The sequence below is a fragment of the Zingiber officinale genome, chromosome 1A (assembly GCF_018446385.1).
Source record: "Zingiber officinale cultivar Zhangliang chromosome 1A, Zo_v1.1, whole genome shotgun sequence".
Classification (NCBI taxonomy): domain Eukaryota; kingdom Viridiplantae; phylum Streptophyta; class Magnoliopsida; order Zingiberales; family Zingiberaceae; genus Zingiber; species Zingiber officinale.
The window spans coordinates 179,711,486-179,736,382 of record NC_055987.1 but is presented as its reverse complement, the minus strand read 5'-3'; the positions used below and the strand labels follow the sequence as shown (position 1 = coordinate 179,736,382).

Here is a 24,897-nt window from a genome sequence, read left to right as displayed (position 1 = left end):
ATACTTTCTTTCTCTTCATTCTTTCTCATCACACTTTCTCTTTCATCCTACTTTCTCTCTCATCATTCTCTTTTATCATATTTTTCTCTCACATTCATCTTTCTCTCACATCTGATTTGTTTCTCTTATTTTCCTTTAAAGGTATTTTTTTTTTAATTTATTCCAATAGAAAATATGTAACTAATCAAATATTACTTTTAAAAGTGATATCTATATTCATCTTTATTTCTATTCCATAATACAATGGGTTAATGATATCTATTTTCATTTCGATTTCTATTACTTGGAAAAAATCAAACGCCAAGTTAACTGTCTAAAGGGATAGATCTCAAGACTCTTCGTCCCCGATCCAACGATTGAGATGACTCCCAAATCCGAACCGATGATGAAAGTGAAACAAAAGCTAGTCCTTCTCGGTTCTCTCTCTCGAAAAGTGTAAAACCCTATCCCTACCCCTACCCCTACCCCTACCCCATCGGCCGCCTCGCCGTCACCGCCTCCGAATTGCCTGCTGAGAAACTCTCCCGAGAGACCGACAGTCCGGAAATCCCCGATCTCCAAGCTCGAATCCCACCAGTCCCGCATCGGCAGTTTCGATTTCCATTCTCCAAGCTCCTATTTGAGGTGAGATTTTTTTTTGCTCCCTTTCTTTTTATTTTCCATCCTTTTTCTATTTTTGTGGTTTGCACTGTTGCACGGATTTTTGCCTCGTTTGCTTGCAGAGTTTGACCAATTGACGTTTTTGGTTGAGATCTAGAGTTCTGTTGTTGTATTTTTTGTATTTGATTCTGAAATTAAAACCGTTGGTATTTTAAGTGTTAACTGTGCAGTCTTTTTTTTATGCAGGATTTTGTATTCATATAAAGCATGTAAACTAGATTGTGTGTTTTCAAATGTCACTTAAGATATACTAAGCCCTCAATCGGATAATCTCACGAATATAGAATATTTTAGCATTTATTCTGTGATAATATTCATCATCCAGTTCTCTCTTTTGGTGCTCAATGTATTCTTTGAAAAAACATTACTTTAGAAATTAGAAGGGCCAAGTTCTTATTTTTTGATTGAGATCCAGTGCAAACACAAAAATAAGTTTATGTTGTTCTGCTGTTGTCATTTTTTTTGTGTTTGATTGATTTTTTTGTGTTCTGCTAACTATTATTTGGCGTGGATTATGAATTATGGTTAAATTCAATTAATGAATTGTAGGGATTGTTTGTATTTTTATATTTTTTTTGTGATGCCTAACTCGCAACCCACCTTGGGTTGAGTTGGGTTGAGGATTTCTTAGTTTGCTGGGATGACGGGTGCCCGCCCCACCATGGATTGGTCAGTTTGACAGCTCTAGTTGTAAGTTATAGCTGTAGTTTAGTTCATAGGACAATGTTATCATAATTAATTATATGTAATGAGTATTCACATTTAATTGATACATAATTCATTGTTATTATTTTATTTATATTTTTATTAATTTAAACATCCAGTCATCTTTAGAGTTGTTATAGTAAAAATATTTAGTTTTAGTGCCCTATAATTAATATTTGTATTTTATAATGATTGGTACTTTGAACTTGCTCATATATAAAATTCAAAATGAGTAATAAGAAAATAATACTTTTTTAGTGCTCTGTGAATTGAAAGCATACTCTATTTTTAAATTTTGTAATACTTGACAAACTCTTATTATTAAAAATGTCATTTTGTTTAAATTAAAATATATGCCTTTTACATGTCTATGCAACCGTATCCGTATTTATGAAAAATTTGATAAAATTTTGAGTATTAAATGTATTATATTTTGTTTCAAAAAAGTAAATAAACTGTCTTGTTTAGTTTAATTTAGTTTTTTATTTACTTGTAATTAGAGTGAGATGTAAAGTTCAAGAAAAATAAAATTTAAATTATTTTTATAATTTTACGTCAAATGGATCCGACATTACTTCAATATCTTCTCTTCTTTAACGCTGACTCCCTTGCTCTTCAAACCCTAAAACCTAAAAACCTCTTTGATTGCTGACATCTTCTGCCGACTCTTCTGTTTCCCAGTCATTCCACAAGGTATATCGTGTACCTAACTCATTTTCTTTACTCTATCTAAGTAACCCTTCGGATTTTACCTTATTATATACGAGGATTGAATCAGGTTGAATCTCTGCGTTATCAGCTCTTTGGTGGCCTTGCTGTGTTCTAAGCTTGAGAGTTTTTTTTCATCCTTTGTTTCAAATCTGTTTGATTACTGAAATGTTCTTTTTTCTATTTTGTTTTTTTTGCTTGCTGCAATGTTTCTGATTGAACTTTCGATCTAACTATGTTGTGTTGTCCTAAGATATTACTTTTTCATTTGTTCAAACTACTTGTACTTTTTTCGTTTCTGATTGAACTTGATACTCTGTTGTTTCTCAAAGGGCATTTGAGTTTCTGTTATATAGACCACACACGATGTATGGAATCAATGAGAAAGTCAAATGTGGAGAAAAGTAAGAAAGTAAATGTTTACTTACCAAGGTGGCAAAATTAACACCAGAAAAAAATTGTCAATGTGTTGCGGTGAATATGAGATTAAAATTCTGACTAATCAATTAGTTAAGCAAAGGTGGAGAAAAGTAAGAAGAAGAGTAAATGCTTACCAAGGTGGCAAAAATAACACTAGCAATAGGAAGTTGAGCTGACCTCTAGAAAACATGAGTAGAAACCTTTCAAAGCATAAAACAAAAGTAAACATTTACAGAGGTTGTCATAAGAAGAAAGAGAGACATTAAATAGGGGCACAATTCTAGGTTGATAATAATCAGGAAAAGCCAAGTTGTCTTCTGATAATGATTGAAGAGGATCAAGAGAGATTTCTTATCAAATTCTAAAAGATATTTTGCAAAACATAATACGAGAGAAAATAACTGATGTAGATAAAATTACAATATTGAATACATACATACATACATAATCATATTTTGAGCAAAATATAGTTCTATTTCATAAAAAAATTATTGATTTTTATTTCTTATAGATTCTATCTCACATAGATTAGATAAGAACAAATATGATAGGAAAACTAATAATCTAAGATTTGGAACATGGAATATAGGAACTCTCACTGGTAAATCAATGGAGGTAGTAGATATGATGATTAGGAGAAAAATTAGTATTTTGTGTGTACAAGAGACAAAATGGATAGGCGAGAAGGCAAAGATGGTAGAGAACTCGGGTTTTAAGTTATGGTACACTAGAAAGAGTAAAGCAAGAAATGGAGTGGGTATCATTGTAGATAATTTGTTAAAGGATGAAGTTGTAGGAGTAGTTAGAAAAGGGGATAGAATTATATCCCTTAAGATAATATTGGCGAAAGAAACTATGAACATAATTAGCGTATATGCACCACAAGTAGGATTAGATGAAGCTACCAAATTAAGGTTTTGGGAGGACTTAGATGAAATATTACAAAATATTCCACCAAATGAAATGATTTTAATAGGAGGTGATTTAAATGGGCATGTCGGAGTGAAAAATGAGGAATATGAGAGAGTACATGGAAGTTATGGGTTTGGAACGAGGAATGAGGAAGGGAAAACTATATTAGATTTTGCGATAGCATATGACCTTATATTAGCTAATACGTTTTTTAAGAAAAGAGAAAAACACTTAGTCACATTCAAAAGTGGGAATAATAAATCGCAAATTGATTTTCTTATGGTTAGGAAGAAGGATAGAAAGATTTGTAAAGATTGCAAAGTCATCCCTGGAGAAAGCTTAACTACCCAACATAGGGTAGTAGTATTAGATATACGCCTCAAACATAGTATCAATAGAAAGAAAATATATACTGATCCTGTCCGAATCGCTGAACCAACGAACGCTGGGCACGTGGCGCTCTCCGAGTCGCTGATGGAGATCCCCGGCTAGTCGTACGAAGCTCCGGCGAACCTGCACAGAAGTCGGGCCGGGAAGGGGTTCCCGGCAGCGACCCTCCGACGCTCAAGTCAGGCAAGCTAGCAATGAAAGAAGTGGCTCCAAAGGTCTTGAACGCGTACCTCCGGCGAAGTATGAGGCTCTTTATATAGAGCGGTGAAAGAGCTCCTACACGCCCACCGAGGCGCCTACGTGTCCGTAGCCCATACCTCGGTATGTGTCTGTCAGAAAGCCTACCTGACGTCATACTGCTGCAGTCCGCGCATGCCTTCGATGGGACAACAGAACACTCCGTTGTCAGACTTGGAGTATGGCCTAGCCATAGAACTGGACAGCTGTCATAAGATGTTCTTGTCCTTCTCTACCTACCACAGGCCGAGGCATCCGGCAGGCCGACCGGACGGGAAGTCCGTCTGGCCAGCCCTCAACTTATGCGCCGGCCGGACGACACTCACATCTCATCCGTCCGGCCAGCCCTTGGCCTCAATATGCTGGGGATATTTTTGGTAGGGTGCTATGTAGGGACTATTTAGCAATATCACCTTCTCTTAGTCCTTCCGCTCGGCTCTTTGCTACTGTTATATTGAGCGTCGGAACCCCGACTTCTGTCGGGGCGACTTGGCCTTTTGACTCCCGCATGGCATTGGCATCTCAGAATGGGGGTCCCCTGTTCTAACCGCCGGATCACTTGCCTCCCCCTCAAGTCTAGTCGAAGGAGGCGAAGTCTGACTGACTGGACTGCCGATCTGACAGTAACGACCGATACATTAATCCGCTCGGCCGGACTTAGGGATGCCCATTCGTCCGGCGACACTTTGCCCATGCCTTGTGTTCTCTTGGAATCCATGCCCCCTCCTCTCCCCTGCTGCCCATCACGTGGGCTGCGCACGGTAAGGGGCGATCATTAAATGTGACCTATATCCTGCTGACACGTGGCTATCATGCTTTTGTCAGCGCATGGCGGTGGTGTCACTTCTGATGGGACGGCCGCTGTTTGAAATGAACGGCTGGATGATGGCCTCGTTCTTCACGACCTGGATCGGACGGTGGAGGCTGCTCTCGGGCGGCAATATAAAGCCCACGACTCCTTTTTCGCTGCATTTTTCTCTTCATCCTCCTCCGGCGCCCCTCTGCTCTTTTTCTTCTCCGGTGACCTTGCTCCTCTATTCCTTGGCAACCCCCAGGCCCCCGTCGATCATCCCTTTTGCTCGTAAGACCCTTTTCCTCGCTCCCTACGTTTTCTTCTTTCTGTTAATCGTTTCATTCAGTCGGTTTCCTTTCATTCCTTGCTCGAACCTTCCTTCTTGGTTTCCGCATTCTTGTCTTTTGGCCATGACCAGCACCTCGCAGTCGACCGGCGGCGCTCCTGGTCTATGGTACACGACCATGGAGAGCCGTTTTGACGAGGAGGACGCGTTGCGTCTCGCTCGGACCTACGACATTCCTTCTGACCACCACATAGTATTAGCCACACCGGCCGATCGGCCTCATAAACCGCTGCCCGGCACCATTCTTTTTCCTCGAGACCAATTTTTGGCCGGGCTACGCTTTCCACCCCATAAGTTTTTCTTGCAAGTCTGCAACTACTTCCGCATCCCGCTTGGCCAGCTAGTTCCAAATTTCGTAAGGCTGCTGAGCGGGGTGATAGTTCTATTCAAACTGAACGGCATTCCCCTAGACCCCAAAGTTTTCCATTACTTCTACTACCCCAAGCAGTCCGAGTGGGGAACTGTTTTTCAAGCAGTATGAGTAAGTTCCCTTATCTTCCCGTTTGTTTTGTTCTAACTGATTATTTTTTGCTTCTGCAGCTGAGGTCATGTGGCGAGCTAAGGCAACCGAAAAGCTCAAGCTGAAGGCCGCCAATATTGAGGCGGTAAAGGATAGGGAGGTTGCCGAGCGGGGCTCGGCTTCAGCTGGTCCGGCCAGCGAAGAAGGTGAGGGGACCCAAACTGTCCCCGAAGCCTTAGACGCCCCTGCTTCTCACGACGAGACCACGGGCGACATAGAACCCTCGGCTCAAGTCGAGGTAGAGGGCCGTTCGGCCGACGACATTCCTCTGGCAACTCGGAAGCGCAAACAGCCGGAGGCAACCTCTCAACCAAGTCCATCCGATGAACCGCAATCCGAGCGGGGCTACGAAGCTCTAGTGTTATCCGGGACGGTCTCTATCGAGAGTACCCGACACCGCTCGGCTCTCCAAGGGCCACCTCTGAGGTGCCGCCCTCCAGTCCTCCCAGAACACTGCGACGTATTAGGCGGTTGGGCGACCATCCTTCTTCCTCCACCGGCGAGCCGTCCGGTAAGGCTGCTGCTTCCAAAGGTGATCCGAGCGGCCCGAAATTAATAAAAACCGTCCTGCGCCTCCCGTCGGAAGAATACATGGCGGCCGCTGATCGGCCTATTGTCCCCGAGCAGCAAGTCACGCTTACTGGTCCTCTTGCCAAAGCTTGGGAGGATGCTCGGCTTAGAATTGCCATGATGACTCCTAGTCAGCTCGGCGATAGCAATTTACAACAGGCGACCGGGGTATGTTCTTTTGCTTTGTTGGTTATTTTGGATCAAGCTTCTAACTTGCTCGTATCTGCTCGCAGAACTGGGTGGAGCAGATTGCCATCAGCAATCGCCTAGCTGAACTGGAGGACGAGCTGAAGAAGCTCAAGGCCGCGGGAGACAGCCGACAGTCGACGGCCGCTCTGGAGAAGGCTAAAAGATTGCTGGAAGCCGAACGGGGTAAATCCTCTAGCTTGACGAGTGAAGTGGCCCGCCTTGAAGCCTTGGTTAAGCAGCGGGACAAGGAAGTGAAGACCGCGACCGCTCGGAAGCTCAAGGCCATTGATGACATGGATTTGATGAAGGTAGAAAATCGGGGGCTGGAGCAGCGCGTCAAGGATCTGGATGCCCTTCTGGCCACCGAGAAGGAGAGCCGCTCGGCCGATCTGCTCAAATTTGAAGGAGACTTGAAGGATCTCCAGGCCGCCAACGATGCTTCCCGAGCCGTGCTCAAAGAGTATCAGGATGGGGAGTCAGCCCGCTCTGACGAAGTGAGGAAGGCATTTGTCCGCTCGGACGACTTCGGAGAGAAATTTACCGACAAGATTTCCCTCACTTTCGAAGAGGCGATCAAGGCGGCGGTGGATTACTTGAAGACTAAAGGCCACCTTCCTGCCGAGCTGACCATTCCCCCAGAGGATCTGGCTACCGTGATGGGCGCCATTCCCGATGCTCTTTTTGATTTTGACGCATGAGGAGTGTTTTCTATCAACTTTTTTGTATCCTCGTCGTTCGGCAAAACTTATTTTTGCTGTAACCTCTTTTGTTTGCCCAGCGTTTGGGCGTAAATAGATCATCTTTCCGTCCTTGCAACTTTTGTTTTGGCAAGAAATTTCTTTCGTCATGTTCAAGTGTTCTTTAAAACTCCTCCGCTCGGCTTCATACTCTAACACAGACTCAAGCCGATGGTTTTCAGAAAATGTTTATCACCATGCGCCTGCATAGCCGTTCGGCGCGCGACCATCACCCGTTCACGTGCTCACATCTTTAATTTTTATTAACTATCTTTTGCTTTGCACCTTACCTCCAGGAGGTTTTCCATATATTCTTGCTAAGCGAGCCGCTCGGCCGTATGTTGGCCTTGAAGAATAGGCTCTGTCGTCGGTCGGCTCTTACCACCGGAATGTATCACGTGGATGGCCATCCGCTCGGACGTTTATAGACGCCGGCTCGTCTCTCGATATTTAACGTCGGAGCTCAACGGTCTTCCGCTCGGACGTTTATAGACGCTGGCTCGTCTCTCGATATTTAACGTCGAGTCTGCGGCTCTTACGATAGACCTCCGGCCTTGCTCTCGATATTTAACGTCCGAGCTCGACGGTCTTCCGCCGGACGCTTATGCGCCTTGCCTCTCGATATTTAAAGTCGAGCTCGACCGCCTCCGCCGGACATTTATGTACGCCTCTCGATATTTAACGCCGAGCTCGACGGCTTCCGCTCGGACGTTTATAGACGCCTGCTCTCGATATTTAACGCCGAGCTCGACGGCCTTTAAGGCTACTTTTAACACAGCCGGTCGGCGAAGATATTTTTGCAAGTACATAGGCGACCAAAATGTATATAAATTTACATTTAAGCGACCTTTCACTCGGATAACGTACTCCTACCGAACGGCTTGGGTCTTCTTCGAGCGCTGCCTTGATAACATACTCAGGCCGAACGGCTCGGTCTTCTTTGAGCGCCGTCTGAGCATCAGGCCGAACGGGGTCTTCCTCGTCAGCGTTTGGCTCGATATTATACCTCCTAGAACGACTTGGCCTTCAGATCGAGTGCTCGGCTCGATACTATACCTCCTACCAACGGGGCCTTCATCACAAGCCTTCGGCTCGATGATATACGCCACCGAGACGGGTCTTCTTTCGAAAATTACGAATTCTATTCCGAAAGAAACCATATCTAAAAGACTAACCCGCCGATCAGCATAAGATCGACTCGATTTCTCAACTCTCGAATACCCGTGGAGTGAGGTGGATACAATGTACTCGCCGAAATTTATCAAGGCCGGAGGATGGCGAAACTTCCGGTCGGTCCCCATGGCCGCTCGGCCCCCCAGAGGTGGAGGCGGCCTGCTGCTTTATCCTTTACTTGAGCCTTCTGCTCCTGTTGCTCCACGAGCCTAGCTACTCTTGCCTCTGTCAGAGCGTCGGGTTTCTCCACGGAGAGCATCACCACGTGTGGTCGCCCGCCATCCATTGTTTCGCGGGAGCGTTCGCACGACGACGCCAATTGATCCGTCCGAATCTCGAACCAACGACGCTGGCACGCGGCGCCTCAGTCGTGATGGAGATCCCCGCTAGTTCGTCAAGACAGGTCGCCGGAAGGGGTTCCCGGTGACCCTCCGACGCCAAGTCGTGCAAGCTAGCAATGAAAGAAGTGGCTCCAAAGGTCTTGAACGCTACATCTCCGGCGAAGTATGAGGCTCTTTATATAGAGCGGTGAAAGAGCTCCTGCACGCCCACCGAGGCGCCTACGTGTCCGTAGCCCATACCTGAAGCCTACCGACGCGCGACGGGACAATGTAACACCCTTGTCGACTTGAGTACGGCCTAGCCATGTAATCGACAATAAGATGTTCTTGTCCTTCTCCTACCACATGTGCCGAGGATAGCCGACCGGACGGAAGTCCGTCCGCCCCTCAACTTACGCTACGGACGACACTCACATCTCGTCCGTCCGGCCACCCTTGGCCTCAATATTATAGGGTCTATTAGCAGTATCACCTTCTCTTACTCCTTCCGCTCGGCTCTTTCCACTGCTTGATTGCCTGACTTGACTGTCGGGGGCTGTTCACCGGTCGGCCGGCCGGGAGGTCGGCTCATCCTTCTCCGGTCGGCCACTTGGCCTTTTGACTCCCGCATGGCATTGGCATCTCAGAATGGGGGTCCCCTGTTCTAACCGCCGGATCATATACAATTCCTAGAATTAAGTGGTGGAAGTTAAAGGATGGGAAATAAAATATATTTAAGGAGAAGGTAGAAGTACAAGCATTAGGTGAAATATACGATGACTCTAATACAACATGGGATAAGATGGTATCAAAGTTGAAAATAGTTGCTAAGAGTGTACTCGGTGAGTCAAAGGGACATGCACCACTAAGTAAAGAATCTTGGTGGTGGAATGAGAAAGTACAAGAGAAAGTGAAGGAAAAACGAATAGCTTATAAGGAATTATATATTTGTAAGAACGAGGAAAACTTAAAAAAATATACAATAGCCAAGAAAGAAGCTAAGAAAGTAGTGAATGAAGCAAAAAATGAAACATTTGACCGCTTATATCAAAAATTGGATACAAAAGAAGGGGAAAGAGACATTTATAGAATAGCTAAAGTGAGAGAAATGAAAACAAGAGATCTTAGCCAAATAAAATGTATTAAAGATGAATGTAATAGGGTATTAGTAAATGATGGAGAAATAAAAGAGCGGTGGAAGAGGTATTTTCATCAACTTTTTAATGAAGGTTTAGGTGACCAACTTAACTTAGGTAATTTAATTAGGTCAAATGAGCATATAAATTTTAATTTTTATCGTAGAATTCAAACTTTAAATGAGATGCACAATGGAAAAGCCGTTGGACCAGATATATTCCGATAGAGGTATGAAAGTGCTTAGGGAAACAAGGTATTGAATGACTTACAAAATTATTTAACATAATATTGAAAACGAAAAGAATGCCTGATCAATGGAGGATAAGCACTCTAGTTCCCTTATATAAGAACAAGGGAGACATACAAAATTGTGCAAACTATAAGGGTATTAAACTAATGAGTCATACTATGAAACTTTAGGAAAAAGTAATAGAAAAAAGATTAAGGAAGGAGACCACAGTGACAGAAAATCAATTTGGGTTCATGCCTGGTAGGTCGACAATAGAAGCTATACATCAATTGAAAAATATCGGGAGCAAAAACAAGATCTATACATGGTATTCATTGACTTAGAAAAAGTTTATAATAGAGTCCCAAGAGAAATTATATGGAGAATTTTAGAAAAGAGAGGTGTTAGCGTAACATATATTGAACTAATTAAGGATATGTATGAGGATGTAACGACCAGAGTAAAGACTTCGTGAAGCATTTCCAATAAAGATATGGTTACATCAAGGATCAACCCTAAGTCCCTATCTTTTACACTAATTATGGCGGATTTAACTCATCGACATTCAAGACATGCATCTGCATGTTGTTTGCAGATGATATTATTTTGGTAGATGAGATACGTGAAGGATAAATGCTAAGCTTGAATCTTGGAGGGAAACACTAGAAGGGAAATGTTTTAAGCTTAGTAGATTAAAGACAGAATATATGGAATTTAAGTTTAGCAATATTAGAAGTAATGAAATAATTGTTAAGATAGGAGAGGATGAGTTGCCCGGAATCGAGAGATTTAAATATTTAGGATCATTTTTACAAAATGATGGAGGGATTGAGAGAGATGTCTTACATAGAATACAAGCAAGATAAGTGAAATGGAGGGGAGCGTCGGGTGTTTTATGTGACCGTAAAGTATCTCTTAAACTTAAAGGTAAGTTCTATAAAACCGCAGTTAGATCTGCTATGTTATATGGAGCTGAATGTTGGGCTATGACTCGAGCACATGAGCATAAGATGAGAGTTGCAGAGATGAGGATGTTAAGGTGGATGTGTGGACATACGAAGATGGACAAAATAAGGAATGAGAGCATTAGAGAGAAAGTCGGAGTTGCATCTATTGAGGACAAACTCCGAGAGACACGTTTAAGATGGTATGGACATGTACTTAGACGACCAATAAATGCTCCAGTTAGGTGATGTGAAACTATGATAAATATGCATATCAAACGAGGAAGAGGACGACCAAAAAAGACTTGGTTAGCAATAATAAAACAAGATAAAATTTATTTAAATATAGATGATAATATAATAGGAGATAGGGCTCAATGGCGTAAAAGGATTCATACAGCCGACCCCACCTAGTGGGAAAAGGCTTAGTTGTTGTTGTTGTTGTTGTTGTATAGATTCTATCTTGAGTCTGAAGCTGAACAAATTGAACCTAATTAACGAAATTCCTCTATTTAGGCTTCTCAAATTCATCTTGAGGAAACAATCAACACCTATTTGAGTTCGTGCCCCACACTCATCCCAAGATGAAGCAGAAGGGTTCATCTGGAAAGAAATTTATTCTATTCTATATAATCGAAACAAGCTCAAAAAATTTCTAACCAAGTATTGTATTCCAATATTGTTTCTCCTTTACAAGAAAATTTGTCTATCCTATGGCTATGTCCTTTCCATATTTCTCATGAATAGATAAGAAATAGAAGACTGTCAATGAAAATGTAAAGATTATATACTATGTGATTTTTCTCTGTCGCTCTGCTTAAATACATTCAAATCCCTTATTCTTGCCAAAATTATTTCAAAGAATCACAAGTTTTGTTCCCCTTTTGGGACTTAGTTTAATTCCTAAGCTTTGATTAGTTTATTTTTCAGTTTTGTTGTCAAATTGAATTTTCATATGGAAAAAGAATATCTTCTTTTTTTCTTTCAAAATTCTGCTGTTTTGTGCTTGTAACATAACTATATTGAGCCTCCTCTTTTTTTATTAAGTTTTAGTTTTGTTTCTCTCTTTCAAATGTTTTTTTTTGTCTGCTAAGGACGTTGTCAACTTTGACGTGCTTGACGTATTCACTTTTTTTTTTTATTTTGCCTTGCAACTTGTTTTCCTGTGATACATTGAACATTTTTGTTCCAATAAATTCATTGAAGAAATTGCTTGCAGAATAACCTATCATGGAAGAGGAACCACAGCCTCTTAACTATGTTCATGAAACTGTGCTGAAGAAAAGAAAAACCAGTGAGGATTGGGCCATCAAGAGAAGGGAGCTCCTAGCAGAGAAAAAGAGAAGTAAGAAAGAGAGATCAAAAGGTCCAATTAAGAGGCCTGAGGAATTTGTCAAAGAATACCGAGACAAGGTTAGTAAGTTATCCATATCATTTACTGGCATAGTGTATGTTAAGATGTTGTACCTTTGTCTCATCTCTTTGACTTTGGTCAATTTGTCATCTACTTGAAAACATCTTTATCAAGGGAGACGTTTGTCTGCATATTACTGGTTCATTGTAAGCATTTAGAAAACTCTGCTGAAATTTTGTCTTCCATGGATTTCTACTTGGTCAACTGTTTAACCTTATACATATGATGTTATATTTGCATGTGAAGTTGTTCGTTCCAATATCTTACCTTACTTACATTTCAGTTTCACATTTTGGATGGTCAATGCAATTTTATTCAGTCTAGTGTTGACAATTTTAAAACAAATGTGAACTTTCTAAATTTATCTTCTCGAAAATATGACAGAGAGAACCTAAGAAAATTATGGTAGTTGAAGGAAAAAACCTAGTTATGGACTATCGAGTTTTTCATCAATTTACTTTCAGTTGGCCTCTGAAAAGCAGCTAAAAAGTGACGACAGCCCTAGCGGCTTTTATGTTTTGTGTTCAGCAATTAAGAAAGCAGTTAAGTTAGGGTTGGGAAGGAAACTTGTATGCACTGCAAATGAATATAAATGCCATTCAGTTATAACACTTGTCATAAGAGGAAATGAAGAATGATAATGAAAGTGTTTGGCTATCTAAAGTGCTAAGATTTTCTTTGTTCACAACACTTAATTCTACAAGACCTTAAAAGATATAAATGTTTACGTGATCACTAATGGTGCATTTGGTTCATAGGGTCAACTATTCTATAAGAATTTCCATGGAATAAATATTCCTATATAGTCGCAAAAATGAACACGTGATACCAATTCCCATGGATTGTGATTCCCTAATCATCCTTCTTAGATATTTCTTACTCTAATCAAAGACTAACTATTCCTTCTATATTCTATTCTTGAATGAGCATGCAATCAAATAAGCGATAAAAATAATCAGTGATTGAAATGTCGTTCTGTGCCACTCGACACGGACGATTTTTACCGTTCTGTCGGAGAAGCGAAACCCGCATGTCACGTGCACGCGCCTCGAGTAGCAGGGATGTGTCATTGGACGCCTTCGGCGCCGTCGAAGGCATCTGCAGGTTGTCGGAGGCGCGCTCGCGTCGCTTCTAGCGGAGCCGAAAGCGTCGCAGGACACTTCTGGTGGCGCCCTCCGGCGCCATCAGAGGTGGCCATGGGACGTCGCGGGCTTCGCGGGTGGGCGTGTGTCGGGGGTATTATTGTGCAAAATTAATATTACAATTTAAATAAATCAAACAATTCCCATTTAGTGATATTTGAAAGAGGCTTTCATAAATCTTAATTAAATCATGCCAATAAAATATAAAAAAATATTTAAAATAAAAAATTATAATATTCTGAAATTGTTTTTAATGTTTTAAATTTTATTTAAAAATTCTAAATTTTTTTAAAGAAATTCTAAAAAAATTTAAATTTTTTTATAAAAATTCTAATAAATCAAATTTATATTCTGATATTTTTTAAATTATTTTGTATTTTTTACTATTTTAATGTTTAATTGATATTCTAATTTTTTTTTATTTTTAATATATATTATTTAAATGATTAATTAATTAAATAAATAGTTAATTTATATAATTGTTATTTATAAAATAATATTTTATATTAATTTATATAATTATGATTATTTAATCTGGACATTGGAGAACTATAAAGGTTACCTAAGCAAAATATTACAAGAACCAATGTTTCTATATGCCACGCCTTTTAGTATTAGTAAGGTAACATATTATGATATATCAATTTTAATTTGAGTTATTGATAGATCAATTTTCTTTAAAGAAAATTATATTTAATTATTTTTCTAACAATATTAAGTTGTTTAATAATGGAGAACTTATATAAAATCAATATACAACTTATTTTTAAATTATACACAATAAATATATCTATTTAATAATTACTATATATAAATAAAGAAATATCGAAATCGTATTGGCACAACACAATACGATACCGAAACCGTATTGTTCCGGTCTGGGATCAAAACCTCGGCATAGGTCAAGATTTTAAACCTTGAAAATAATATTTACTTAACAACATGATTAACAAAAATTTTATATAGTTTGATATGATCCATTAATTTGGATGCGGGGTTGTTATTTTATCAAAGCAGTTCAATGAAGTAAAGATGAAGATGCTAAGTTTGATATGTATAGTTACTAGAAAGAATAAAAAAAAAATTGTCCAGTAGGAATATGTACAGCACCACTAAATAAAACAATAACATTAAATAAGTTGAGATGGTATGGATAGCTTAAAGCATCCAATAAATTTTTAATTATAAGAGTTGAGTCAATTAAAGTGGAAGGTGTATGGTACAGGTGACTAAAGAAAAAATTTAATGAAAGTGATATTAGATTAATTTCAGTTTGATTATTAATAATGATATAGCCTTGCTTAGTGCCCAATAGAGGTTCTCAAATAGTTGTGACAAACACACTTGATTACTACAATGACATGATGATTGAGAAAATAAATTGTATTTAAGCTTCTTGCATTATGCCAAGAACTACTTTTTCTTGTAAATAGTCAATCATTTACTTGTATTCATCACTTGCAAAACAAGTGTTTATGCTACAAGCTAGAATATAGGGTACCTTAAGGTTTTAAGTTAATTGGCTTTGTTTAAATTGGTTTTAATGAATAGAAAGATTTCTTCTTCAATTGCATATATGGGTTACATAGGACATATACAGTCAATGTTCTTCCCCCTTCTAAATGCACCTAGCTGCATATGCAGAAGTGCTGCCACTTTTAAATTCAGGTACAAATGATTATGCGAGTGAAATATTACTCACTGCATATGCATAATTAAATGCATATGTGAGCACATGAAATGCTTTTTAAAACAATAATCATTCTTGAAAACACAATGATGCGTTGGCATTGTTGGTTGAAGATATGATACCTATGCCATTGCTTAAACAAGAGTAGTCTTAAAGGATGCCATTTTGATTGTTTTTTGAAACAATAAACATCCTTGATCGTCCACTTTGTTGGTTGTAGTATGATCCCAATGGCATTGGTTAAACAAGACCAGTCTTAAGTGGTTGTTTCCATTTTGGTCACACCTAATCATTCCATCTTTGATACTCCTGTGACTTGTGAGTATAATCTTTTCCTTTTCGTTTAAATGTGTTGGAAAAATCAACATCTATAATTTTACAACAAAAGCTTGTTTAGAAGCCTTTTAATGGTTCATAAGCCAAATAGAAAGATTTGTTTAGGAATAAATATACGTGAATGAGAAGAAATGATTTGAGTTATAATTTATATAAGAAGACATCAATGAGGGAAATTTCTAGAAACAATAATTTAATCTTAAGAGAAGGCATCAATCAAGGGAAATGTCTATAAATGGTAGTCATGATGTTCTATGAGGGTGATTTCTATTTATGATTATTTGTTTTGTTCAAGTCATTACCGTCTTAATTTTGGTTTGTTGGTTGGTATCCTCTCTACCATTTACCATGGTATTCTGCCTCTAATAACTATTGCATTTCTGGACAATGGAGTTTAGACATGTGGTATTACACATTGTTATAAAGCACTCATGGAATTAATGAGAGGGCATGCATTGAATACCCTTTTTCGACCTGCCACTCTGAGTGCTCTTGTTAATTTCATATGCATGCGATAGTTTCACACTGTTTTTTATAAGTTAGTTTGTAGTTAGTTAATCTAATCATACTGCATAGAAAATGCTTTTTTCTTTTTTATTATCTAATATAATTTCATTTCAGGAGTTGGACTTTGTTCGGATGAAGCAAAGGTTAAAAGTTTGGAAGTTGCCTAATGTAGACATGAAATCTAAGCTGCTTTTTGTTATCCGGATCCATGGGTTAGTTATATGACTAATTTTACTTTATCTTCTTTATTTAATCTTGTTCAATGTGGATGGTCACAAACATGCCTTTTTTTTTTGCTCTAACTCAATCTTGCATTCAGATCAAAGGATATGCATCCACAAACAAGGAAAATCCTGAACAAGTTACGACTTGTACAGATATTGAATGGTGTTTTTCTCAAAGCCAATGAAGCAAATTTGAGAATGTTATTGAGGGTAGAACCATTCATTACTTATGGGTAAGAATGGTGCTCCTTTATTCTCACTTAATCCCATAGAAAAGCAAAATTTTACTTATTATATTTTCTTTCTTCTAAGATGTTTATTTCAACTTTGTAGTTATCCCAACCTGAAAAGTATTAAGGATCTTATCTACAAAAAAGGCCATGGAAAAGTAGACAAGGAAAGGGCTCCTCTAACAGACAACAATGTCATTGAGCAGGTAAGACGTGTTCTAAAATTTTTGATACTACAGCAATAAACTCTGATCTTGTTCATGTTCCCACCATGGACATATTACTGCATAAAGTTGCAAGCATACTGATATTTTCAGAAATGGAATTTTATGATAGTTCAGAATGTGGCAGTTTGGTTCACTTTTCAACCTGATTAGTGCAATTGACATTTATGCTTGTGAATCTTCAATGTTTCTTTTGCTGATATCTCAACAAGGAAAATTATGCAATAAATGGTGGTAATAAATGAAGCTTTTCAAAGAAACACTCAGTCAGTAGGTCTTATAGGGACTGTTCTAACTCTTGAGGATCTAAAAAGAATCTCCTCAGAAAATCTATTTGAAACTGCAAAAATCTCTATCATAAGTGAAGACGGTTTTGAGTTATTTTGTACGATTAAAAATAGTCTACTGCTGTTTATCCCCCCAAAAAAAGTCTTATGTTGACAATCAGCCAAGTATAGCAGTCGCTTTGTTTACATGCATAATTCCTGTCTGTATGTTTTTACAATCTCCATCTGATTTGCTTTGTTTTTAGACATTTAGCCAAAAAGGTAAGTCAAATCAACTCAGGTCATCTATATTTTTTGCTCCTATAAGCTATGTAGTTTAAGATTTAGCCATGTGGCAAATTAATACATTTAATAACTAAATCTGGTTATTTTTATTTGATAAATAATAAAGTTCCTGTATCACCTTATGAACAACTTTCGTCCATTTATTTAATAAACTTATGCATTTAATACTTTGCATTTTTTCTTGTCATTTACACACTTACCTGTGAACATCCTTGGGACTCTTGTATCAGCTACAATACACGACACCTTCTTTTGCCCTTGATGTGGTTGCTCTTGAGAGAGAGATGATAAGGCTGAGTGATTGCCACCATGACCATACTCATTTTAATTCTCTTGGTCTGTAATTTCAATGATAGTGGAAGTTTAGCTCTTGATTGTTTGTCATTTATACAGTCAAATTTGTTGGGGTGTCCTACGAGAGGTTGATTAGCTAGTGACTTATTGGTGTTGTTTTTGATAGAATGCCTTGATGTCATACAAGGTTTGACGTGTGAAACAGAGTGCTTTTCTTTTTATCTGCATATTCCTGAAGCAGATTCGTGATTGAGTCATAAAGCACTATTTTGTGTTTGCAACCTCAAGGTGCTATGAAACTGTGTTTAGGTGATATTAAATTGTATTTCAGGTGCTACCAAACTATATTTTAGCTGCTATCAGAATATATTATATGTGATAAAAATTATATTATAGGTTAGTTAAATTGTATTTTAGGTGTTACCAAATTGCACCTTAAGTAGTAAGTTATATTGTAGGTGCTGTTGAATTATCTTTTTGGTTGTACTAGTGTCTTGCAGATGCTAGAAAATTTTATTGTAAATGCTACTAAATTATATTGTGGGTGTTATTAAAATGTGTTTAGGTACCAAATTTTTGCTTAGAAGCTATCAAATTATAATGAAAAAATAGTACTTTATGATTTATGTAAGACTTTATTTTAGAATTTGTTTGTAAACAAAGAGATCTTTTATATGGTCATGGATGAAAGGTGGTTTTCATGCTGTCTTGATGGTAAGTTGTGCTTCAAGCTGTGTTGTTAAAGGCGCGCCTAAGGCTGCAGGTGCACAAGGCGCTGGGAAAAATGCCTTTTCCCACGTGAGGCAGGTGTTGTTCATCAGGTACGCGAGTGGGCGCGCCTTCACACCTCAACTGAGGCGCGATTGAGGTGTGATCGTGAACGTGAACCATTTCTGGATTTATAACCAAAAAAAAGATTTCAAACCAATTTAGTTTGGAATTTGGGCACGGAGAAGAAAAGGATAGAAGGGAAGGAGAAAAGAATGCAAGAAGAAGAAACCTGAATTTGAAGAAGAGTCGCGCCGTCACCCAGGTATTTCCTTTGTCGTCGTCGTTGCTGTCGCGCCGTCGCCCAAGTTACCGAGTCGCGCTGTCGCACATGTTTGTGTTTTTCCTTTATTTTTTTTTTGTTTTTCTGTTCTCTTCTTCTTTTTCTTCTGTAATCTTCTTCTTCTCTTCTTATCTTATTTCTTTTCTTCTTTTTCTCTTCTTTGTTTTCACTGAACAAATTTTCTTTGTTTCTTCACCTTCTTCTTTTCTTCTCTTTGTTCTGGTATTTCTTTTCTTCCTCTTTTTCTTTTTTTTTTCTTCTTGTTGAGTTGTTGGTTCGTGTCCTTGCCGCTGTCCTGTTTTGTTTTTTTTTTTCCTTTTTTTTCATTTTTGCAGGTTGTGTTCTTGCTGCCGACTGCTGTCCGGTTTTGCTGCTGTCCGGTTTTTCATTTTTTTTCCTGTTTTTTTATTTTTTTGTCCTGTTTTGCATTTTGTTTTTTCCTGTTTTTCTATCGCTGGTAGCCTGGTACAGTACTTTTCTATTGCTGGTACAGTACTTTTCCATTAAAGTACTTTTTTATTTTCTTTTTGATTTTTCAGACTATTTTCTTATTCAATTATCATGAAAGGTAGAAGTGATATTTCAATATATATATCAAAAGATCCGAGATAGAATTATTTTCAAACAGTTAATCCGGATAACAAAAATGATTTGATTTGTAACTTTTATCAAAAAGTTACAAAAGGGGGTATCTATCGTGCAAAACATTTTGTTGAGGGGGATTTGAAATACTACGACTTGCAAAAGATGTCTGCCTCATGTACATGGAGAAATTAAAAATTTCATGGAGAAAAAGATGAAGAAAAGTAATCTTTCTAAACTTGCAACATTGGACTTTGAGGATGTAGACCCTCTTGGTGATGATATTGATATGGATGATATTGGGAGCTAAAGTTGTGCCGTCTATAAGTACAAGTACAAGTTCTAGATCAGTGAATATGTAAAAAAAAAGGCCAAGACAAATGGGTCTAATGGATACGTATTTTGCTTCTAATATGCAAAAAAATATTGAAAATAGAAAGGGTAAAGAGAGGCAAACTATGATAAATGAGGCATACAAGAAAGAATTGAGGGAAAAAGCTTGTATGACCATAACTGAATGGATGTATGATGTGGCAATTCCTTTTAATGTCGTTGACTATTCAAGCTTCAAAAAGATGTTGGACTTGGTTGGCCAATATGATGTAGGTCTAAAAGGATCTAGTTATCATGAGGTGCGGGTTCTTTTTCTAAAAAAGGTTGTTGATAGTGTGACAAATGATTACATTAAGTCGTGTGAAACAGAATGGGCCAAGTATGTTTGTAGTTTGATGGCAGATAGGTGGATAGACAAAAGATAGAGGGCATTGATTAATTTTTAGTGAATTTTCCTAAAGGTTTAGTTTTCATCGAATTGGTTGATGCTTTTGATTATGCAAAGACTGGAGAGAATTGCTTGATCGATTTGTGGAGCATGTAGGAGAAGCAAATGTTGTTCAAGTTGTTACGGATAGTGCAAGTAACAATATGCTTGCTGGTAAGAATCTATTTAATTCTTTCTTATCATTATGCTTTTTCTTATATATGTTAAGCTTATCTAGTTTTCTAACTTTTTTTTTTAGGAAAATTATTAGAAGTAAAAAGGCCACACTTGTATTTATTTCTTGTGCCGCTCACTGCGTCAACTTGATCTTAGAAGATATTGGGAAATTGCCTGATTTTAAAGCAACATTGAAGAAGGCAATGAGCGTGAATGCTTACATTTATATTCAACCCGGCATGGTAAATATGTTGAGACAATTCACAAGATAAAAAGAGCTTTGTCGGGCGGGTGTTTCAGATTTGCTGCTGCTTTTCTCACTTTTGAATGGATGCACCTATAGAAGTAAAATTTAAAAAAAATGTTCATTTCAACGGATTGGACAGAGAGTAAATGGGCAAAAGAAGCGGCGGGGAAGAAAGTAGCTAAAATCATCATGACATGTAGATTTTGGAGTAGTATTGTGCATATTTTAAAGATATATGACCCTTTAGTCCATGCTCTGAGACTGGTTGATGGCGAAAGAAAACCTGCAATGAGCTATATTTATGAGGCTATGGATAGGGCAAAAGCAATAATTATGAAGACCTTTAAGGAGAAAGAAGAGAAATACAAGGAAGTGTTTAAGATCATTGATAAGAGATGGGAATGCCAACTTCATCAGCCTCTGTATGCTGCAGGACATTATTTGAATCTAGAATATTTTTATTCATACATAGATTCAAATATCTGTGGAGAAGTGGTGAATGGGTTGTTTGAAATTATGGAGAGATTGGTTTCAAGTGCTGCTGAGCAAGATAAAATCACTACCTAGTTCTATGTATCGAAAGGCAGAAAGGTTATTTGGGAGGAATGTGACAATTAGACATAGAAGAGCATTATCTCTAGCAAAATGGTGGGAATGCTACGGAGCAAATACCCTAGAATTACAAAAGTTTGCTATTAAAGTGCTTAGCCTCACTTGTAGTGCTTCTAGCTGTGAGCGCAATTGGAGTGTATTTGAGCAGGTATGTAATCAATATAAATATATAATACTATTAGTATGTTACTTTTATAAATAGAAAATATTCTTTGCTATTTTATTATACTTATTATGATTTTTGATATTCTGTAGATTCACAACAAAAAAAGGAATAAGCTAGCTCAGCAGCGCTTAAATGATTTGGTATTTGTGAAATATAATCGTGCCTTAAAACTTCGGTATGATGCCCGTGATGAGATTGACTCTATCTCTTTGACAAATATTGATGACAGTAATGAATGGTTGATGGGTAGAATGGATGGAGAAAGTGATAATGAAAAAGATAAGTTGATTTTTAAAGGTGAAGACTTGACATGGGATGTCGTTGCTGGGCTAGTAGAGCTGAAGAGTTTGAATATTGTACTAGAGGAAAAACATTGCATCCATGGCCTCTAGTTCACATGCTAGGCCTAAACAAGTCGAGAAGGAAAATACATTTTCTTCTATGAGACACTCATCTCTAAGACTGAGAGAAGAAGAAGAAGATAAAGAAGAAGAATACAATGAGGATGATCTTGAGCTTGATGATTAATTTGATTTATTACACTTGTTTTGATGAACTTCGTTAGTTTAGATTAGAAAGTTGAAACTTGAAAGTTTGAAACTTTTATTAATTTTATCATGGTGCTGTTTTGCTTGTCATATTTGATATTTGTGTGTGTGGAATATTAATAGTTATCATATTTGTCATATTATATGAGTGTGAGTGCGCAACCTCATGTTCAAGAGGCGCGCGCCTCGCGCCTTGGGCTCTAGGAGCCCTTTGCACCTCGGTGCGCCTCGCGCCTCTAACACTTGCTTCAAGTTTGATCCGGCATGATGGTAGACATGGTTTATCAAGGCATGATGGTAGACATGGTTTATCAAGTCTGATCCAAAACATGACTAATAATACAAAACCTGACAGTCACGGATTGATCCATTTATGAAGATAATTTTTTTAATTTAATAATCTTTATGTCATAACTTAATTCTATATAGGGGTTAGTTAACTTTACACCTGATAGAGTTATTGTTTAAAAAATAAAATTATTTTTTGTGTTTTTATATGTTTTTTATTGATTCAAATGACATGGCACAATCAACTGTCACCTTTTGAAAATGGCAAGGTTTGATTCACCATTACATGTGCTCAACCTAAACCCTTCCAGGCTTCTCAACCTGATGTGCTAATTGAAGGGCTATATTAGCTAGACAATTTGTTTCAACTGTTCATTTTGTGCTACTTCTTCATAGATGGCATACGACTCGTACTTTTTGATTCACTTGCTCATTTTACTTTTATTGCTTCACTTTCCTTATCTCCATTTATTATTGACGTTTAACTTGCATTTCTGTGGAATAGGCTCTTGGTCAGTATGGTATTCTTTGTATTGAAGACATCGTGCATGAGATAGCTACAGTTGGATCACATTTCAGGGAGGTTACACACTTCTTGTGGCCATTTAAGCTCAAGTGCCCAGAGAGAGGTCTTCGGACCAACAAAAAGCTATACAAGCTAGGAGGTGATACAGGCAATCGCGAAGATCAAATCAATGTGCTAATTGATAAACTGAACTAGGGATCAGTAGAGGGTGTGGTTGATAAACTGATTGCACCAAACCTACAATATCGATAGCTAAAAATATTCAGCTCCATGCGACATTCTTATTTCCCGTATCCTATTTAAAACAGCTTCCTGTCAAGCTAGAAACTAGTTTTACGTTGGTTAATTGCTGGCTTCTTGATTGATGCAGTAATTAAACCCTATTCTATAGTTCAAAAGAATTATTACTCTCGATGAGATTGGGAGATTAAGAGCTGCGTCATCAAGTGAGGAGAGGGTACCAAATTGAAGGATAGAGAAGTTTAGTAATCTTAACATCTTGCAAGAATCTAACAATAACTTCAATGAACCTTATAGAATCTTATTGAATTTGCATGCATTATAATCATGTTCTTATTGTATGATATTGCAAGTATTTTGGTTTTTTTTAATCCTATATGATGGCTGTCTTTTGTTGGGATCTTAAAGCTACTGCAAGAGCCATCTTATATGATCATAAAACAATTGCAGAAGTAATTCCCTTGCGATAGTTTATCGAACCAATGCAATGTTGACTAGCATATTTTATAGAAAGCCAAAGAGCGAGACTAACATTTGTTTGGATTGTCCCTATAAATTGCTGCATGAATAATGTATGAGAGTCGCCATATAATTATGACGATGCTTGACTTGAATAAAAGATTTTTGTTCTTCGCAACGGCACTGGTGCGTTGAATATCGATCATCCAATTTTCCTTATACTTGTTGAATCATAGACTTGGAAGGGTTATCCTCCCCACTTGATTTGACAGTATTTTGTTTATTATTATTATTTTTTATAATACATGTATTAGGGCTTTCGGTTTAACTAATTTTGAAAGTTGATGGTGAAGTCTCAGAGACCTATATTACGTTTTAATTGGGATGTGAACCTTGGGTGTTTATTATTATTATTATTATTAGCAGCAGAGTATGGTTTAAGGTAAGTCCCAAAACCATTTGAGCCTATTGTCATTGCACCGTATCTCAGGGCTTAAGTTTTTCCTCCCCACTTGATTTGACAATCCTTGGTATACTTTCGGTTGTTTTTTTTAAGCAATGATCCACAAGAAGTATCTTAGCTTGTTTGTTTTCATAACCTTCGCATGAAAATTTATGTAGAGTTGGACTAATCACCTCAAAATTAATAGAAGTAATTTGGATAGTTAGTATTAACTAAAAATAATAATAAATGTTCCTACCGTTCGAATGATACTATTAGGTGGATTTGCAGACTTGATTATTTCCTAAGAGATTGTGCTATTTTTTTATTTATTTAGTTAACTATTCAATTTATGATGATTAATTTTAAAATAATTGGTCTGATCTTATGAAATTTTTTATTAATTATTAAGATAAATTAAGAAGTATTTGTTATAGGTGATCTATCAATCTAGTATTCTTAGATAATAATCTAATATTCTTACGTAATTATCTATTAAGAAAAATTTATATCTTAAGTTACTGGAATTGGAATTCGCTCTTAAGATATCAAAAACTTCTTTTAAAAAATGTGTCTTATTACTACACTATTGCCCTGGTTACCTTTTCGGTCAGTAGGCAATTCTTTATTGTAAGCTTTGAAAAAGCTTACGCTTATTCAAATTGAGAGCCGATTTCGATTAGACTAGGCAAATTATTCTATCTCCTCAAATAATTTAAATAGATTAAGTTTAAATTTTACCCATTTATAAGGCAGGTTGAGATAAACCAACCCTCTTGGCTCGTGACTCGCATCGGTCGGCCTAGTACAAATTTGGGTTGACTCACGGGTTGAGAAAAAATAACTTTTCTCCCAAACTTAAAATTAAAATGAAAAATTCAATAGACATGTGGATTTGATGCGTTTAATCCGTATTCCAAACTTAAATTTTTTAATTATATATATATATTTTTTTATTTTTTGATGGGCTTGTGGGTTGGCCCACCGAGTCCCCAACTTGTCCTAAGTTACATTCAATTGGAGATTTTCTAACCCATCAAGATGACGGACCAGCACGATCCACTCTACCTTATCAAATGATCAGCCTGTCATGAGCTTGTCCAACTATATGTCGATTTGTTTGACCGTTCTAATCAAGTTGTTTCACCAAATGAGCTGATAAATTGTATTTTTTTT

General features: G+C 37.7%; 1 protein-coding gene across 1 annotated transcript; it reads left to right on the top strand.

Annotated features, from left to right (window-relative positions):
- Window positions 1-430: 430 nt before the first annotated feature.
- Window positions 431-23,129, top strand: LOC122038536 (60S ribosomal protein L7-2-like). Its single transcript, XM_042598332.1, has 6 exons — window positions 431-623; window positions 12,210-12,403; window positions 16,194-16,291; window positions 16,399-16,536; window positions 16,637-16,739; window positions 22,560-23,129. The coding sequence occupies exons 2-6, from the start codon at window positions 12,221-12,223 to the stop codon at window positions 22,773-22,775; spliced, it is 738 nt and encodes a 245-aa protein (XP_042454266.1). The 5' UTR covers window positions 431-623; window positions 12,210-12,220; the 3' UTR covers window positions 22,776-23,129.
- Window positions 23,130-24,897: the final 1,768 nt, after the last annotated feature.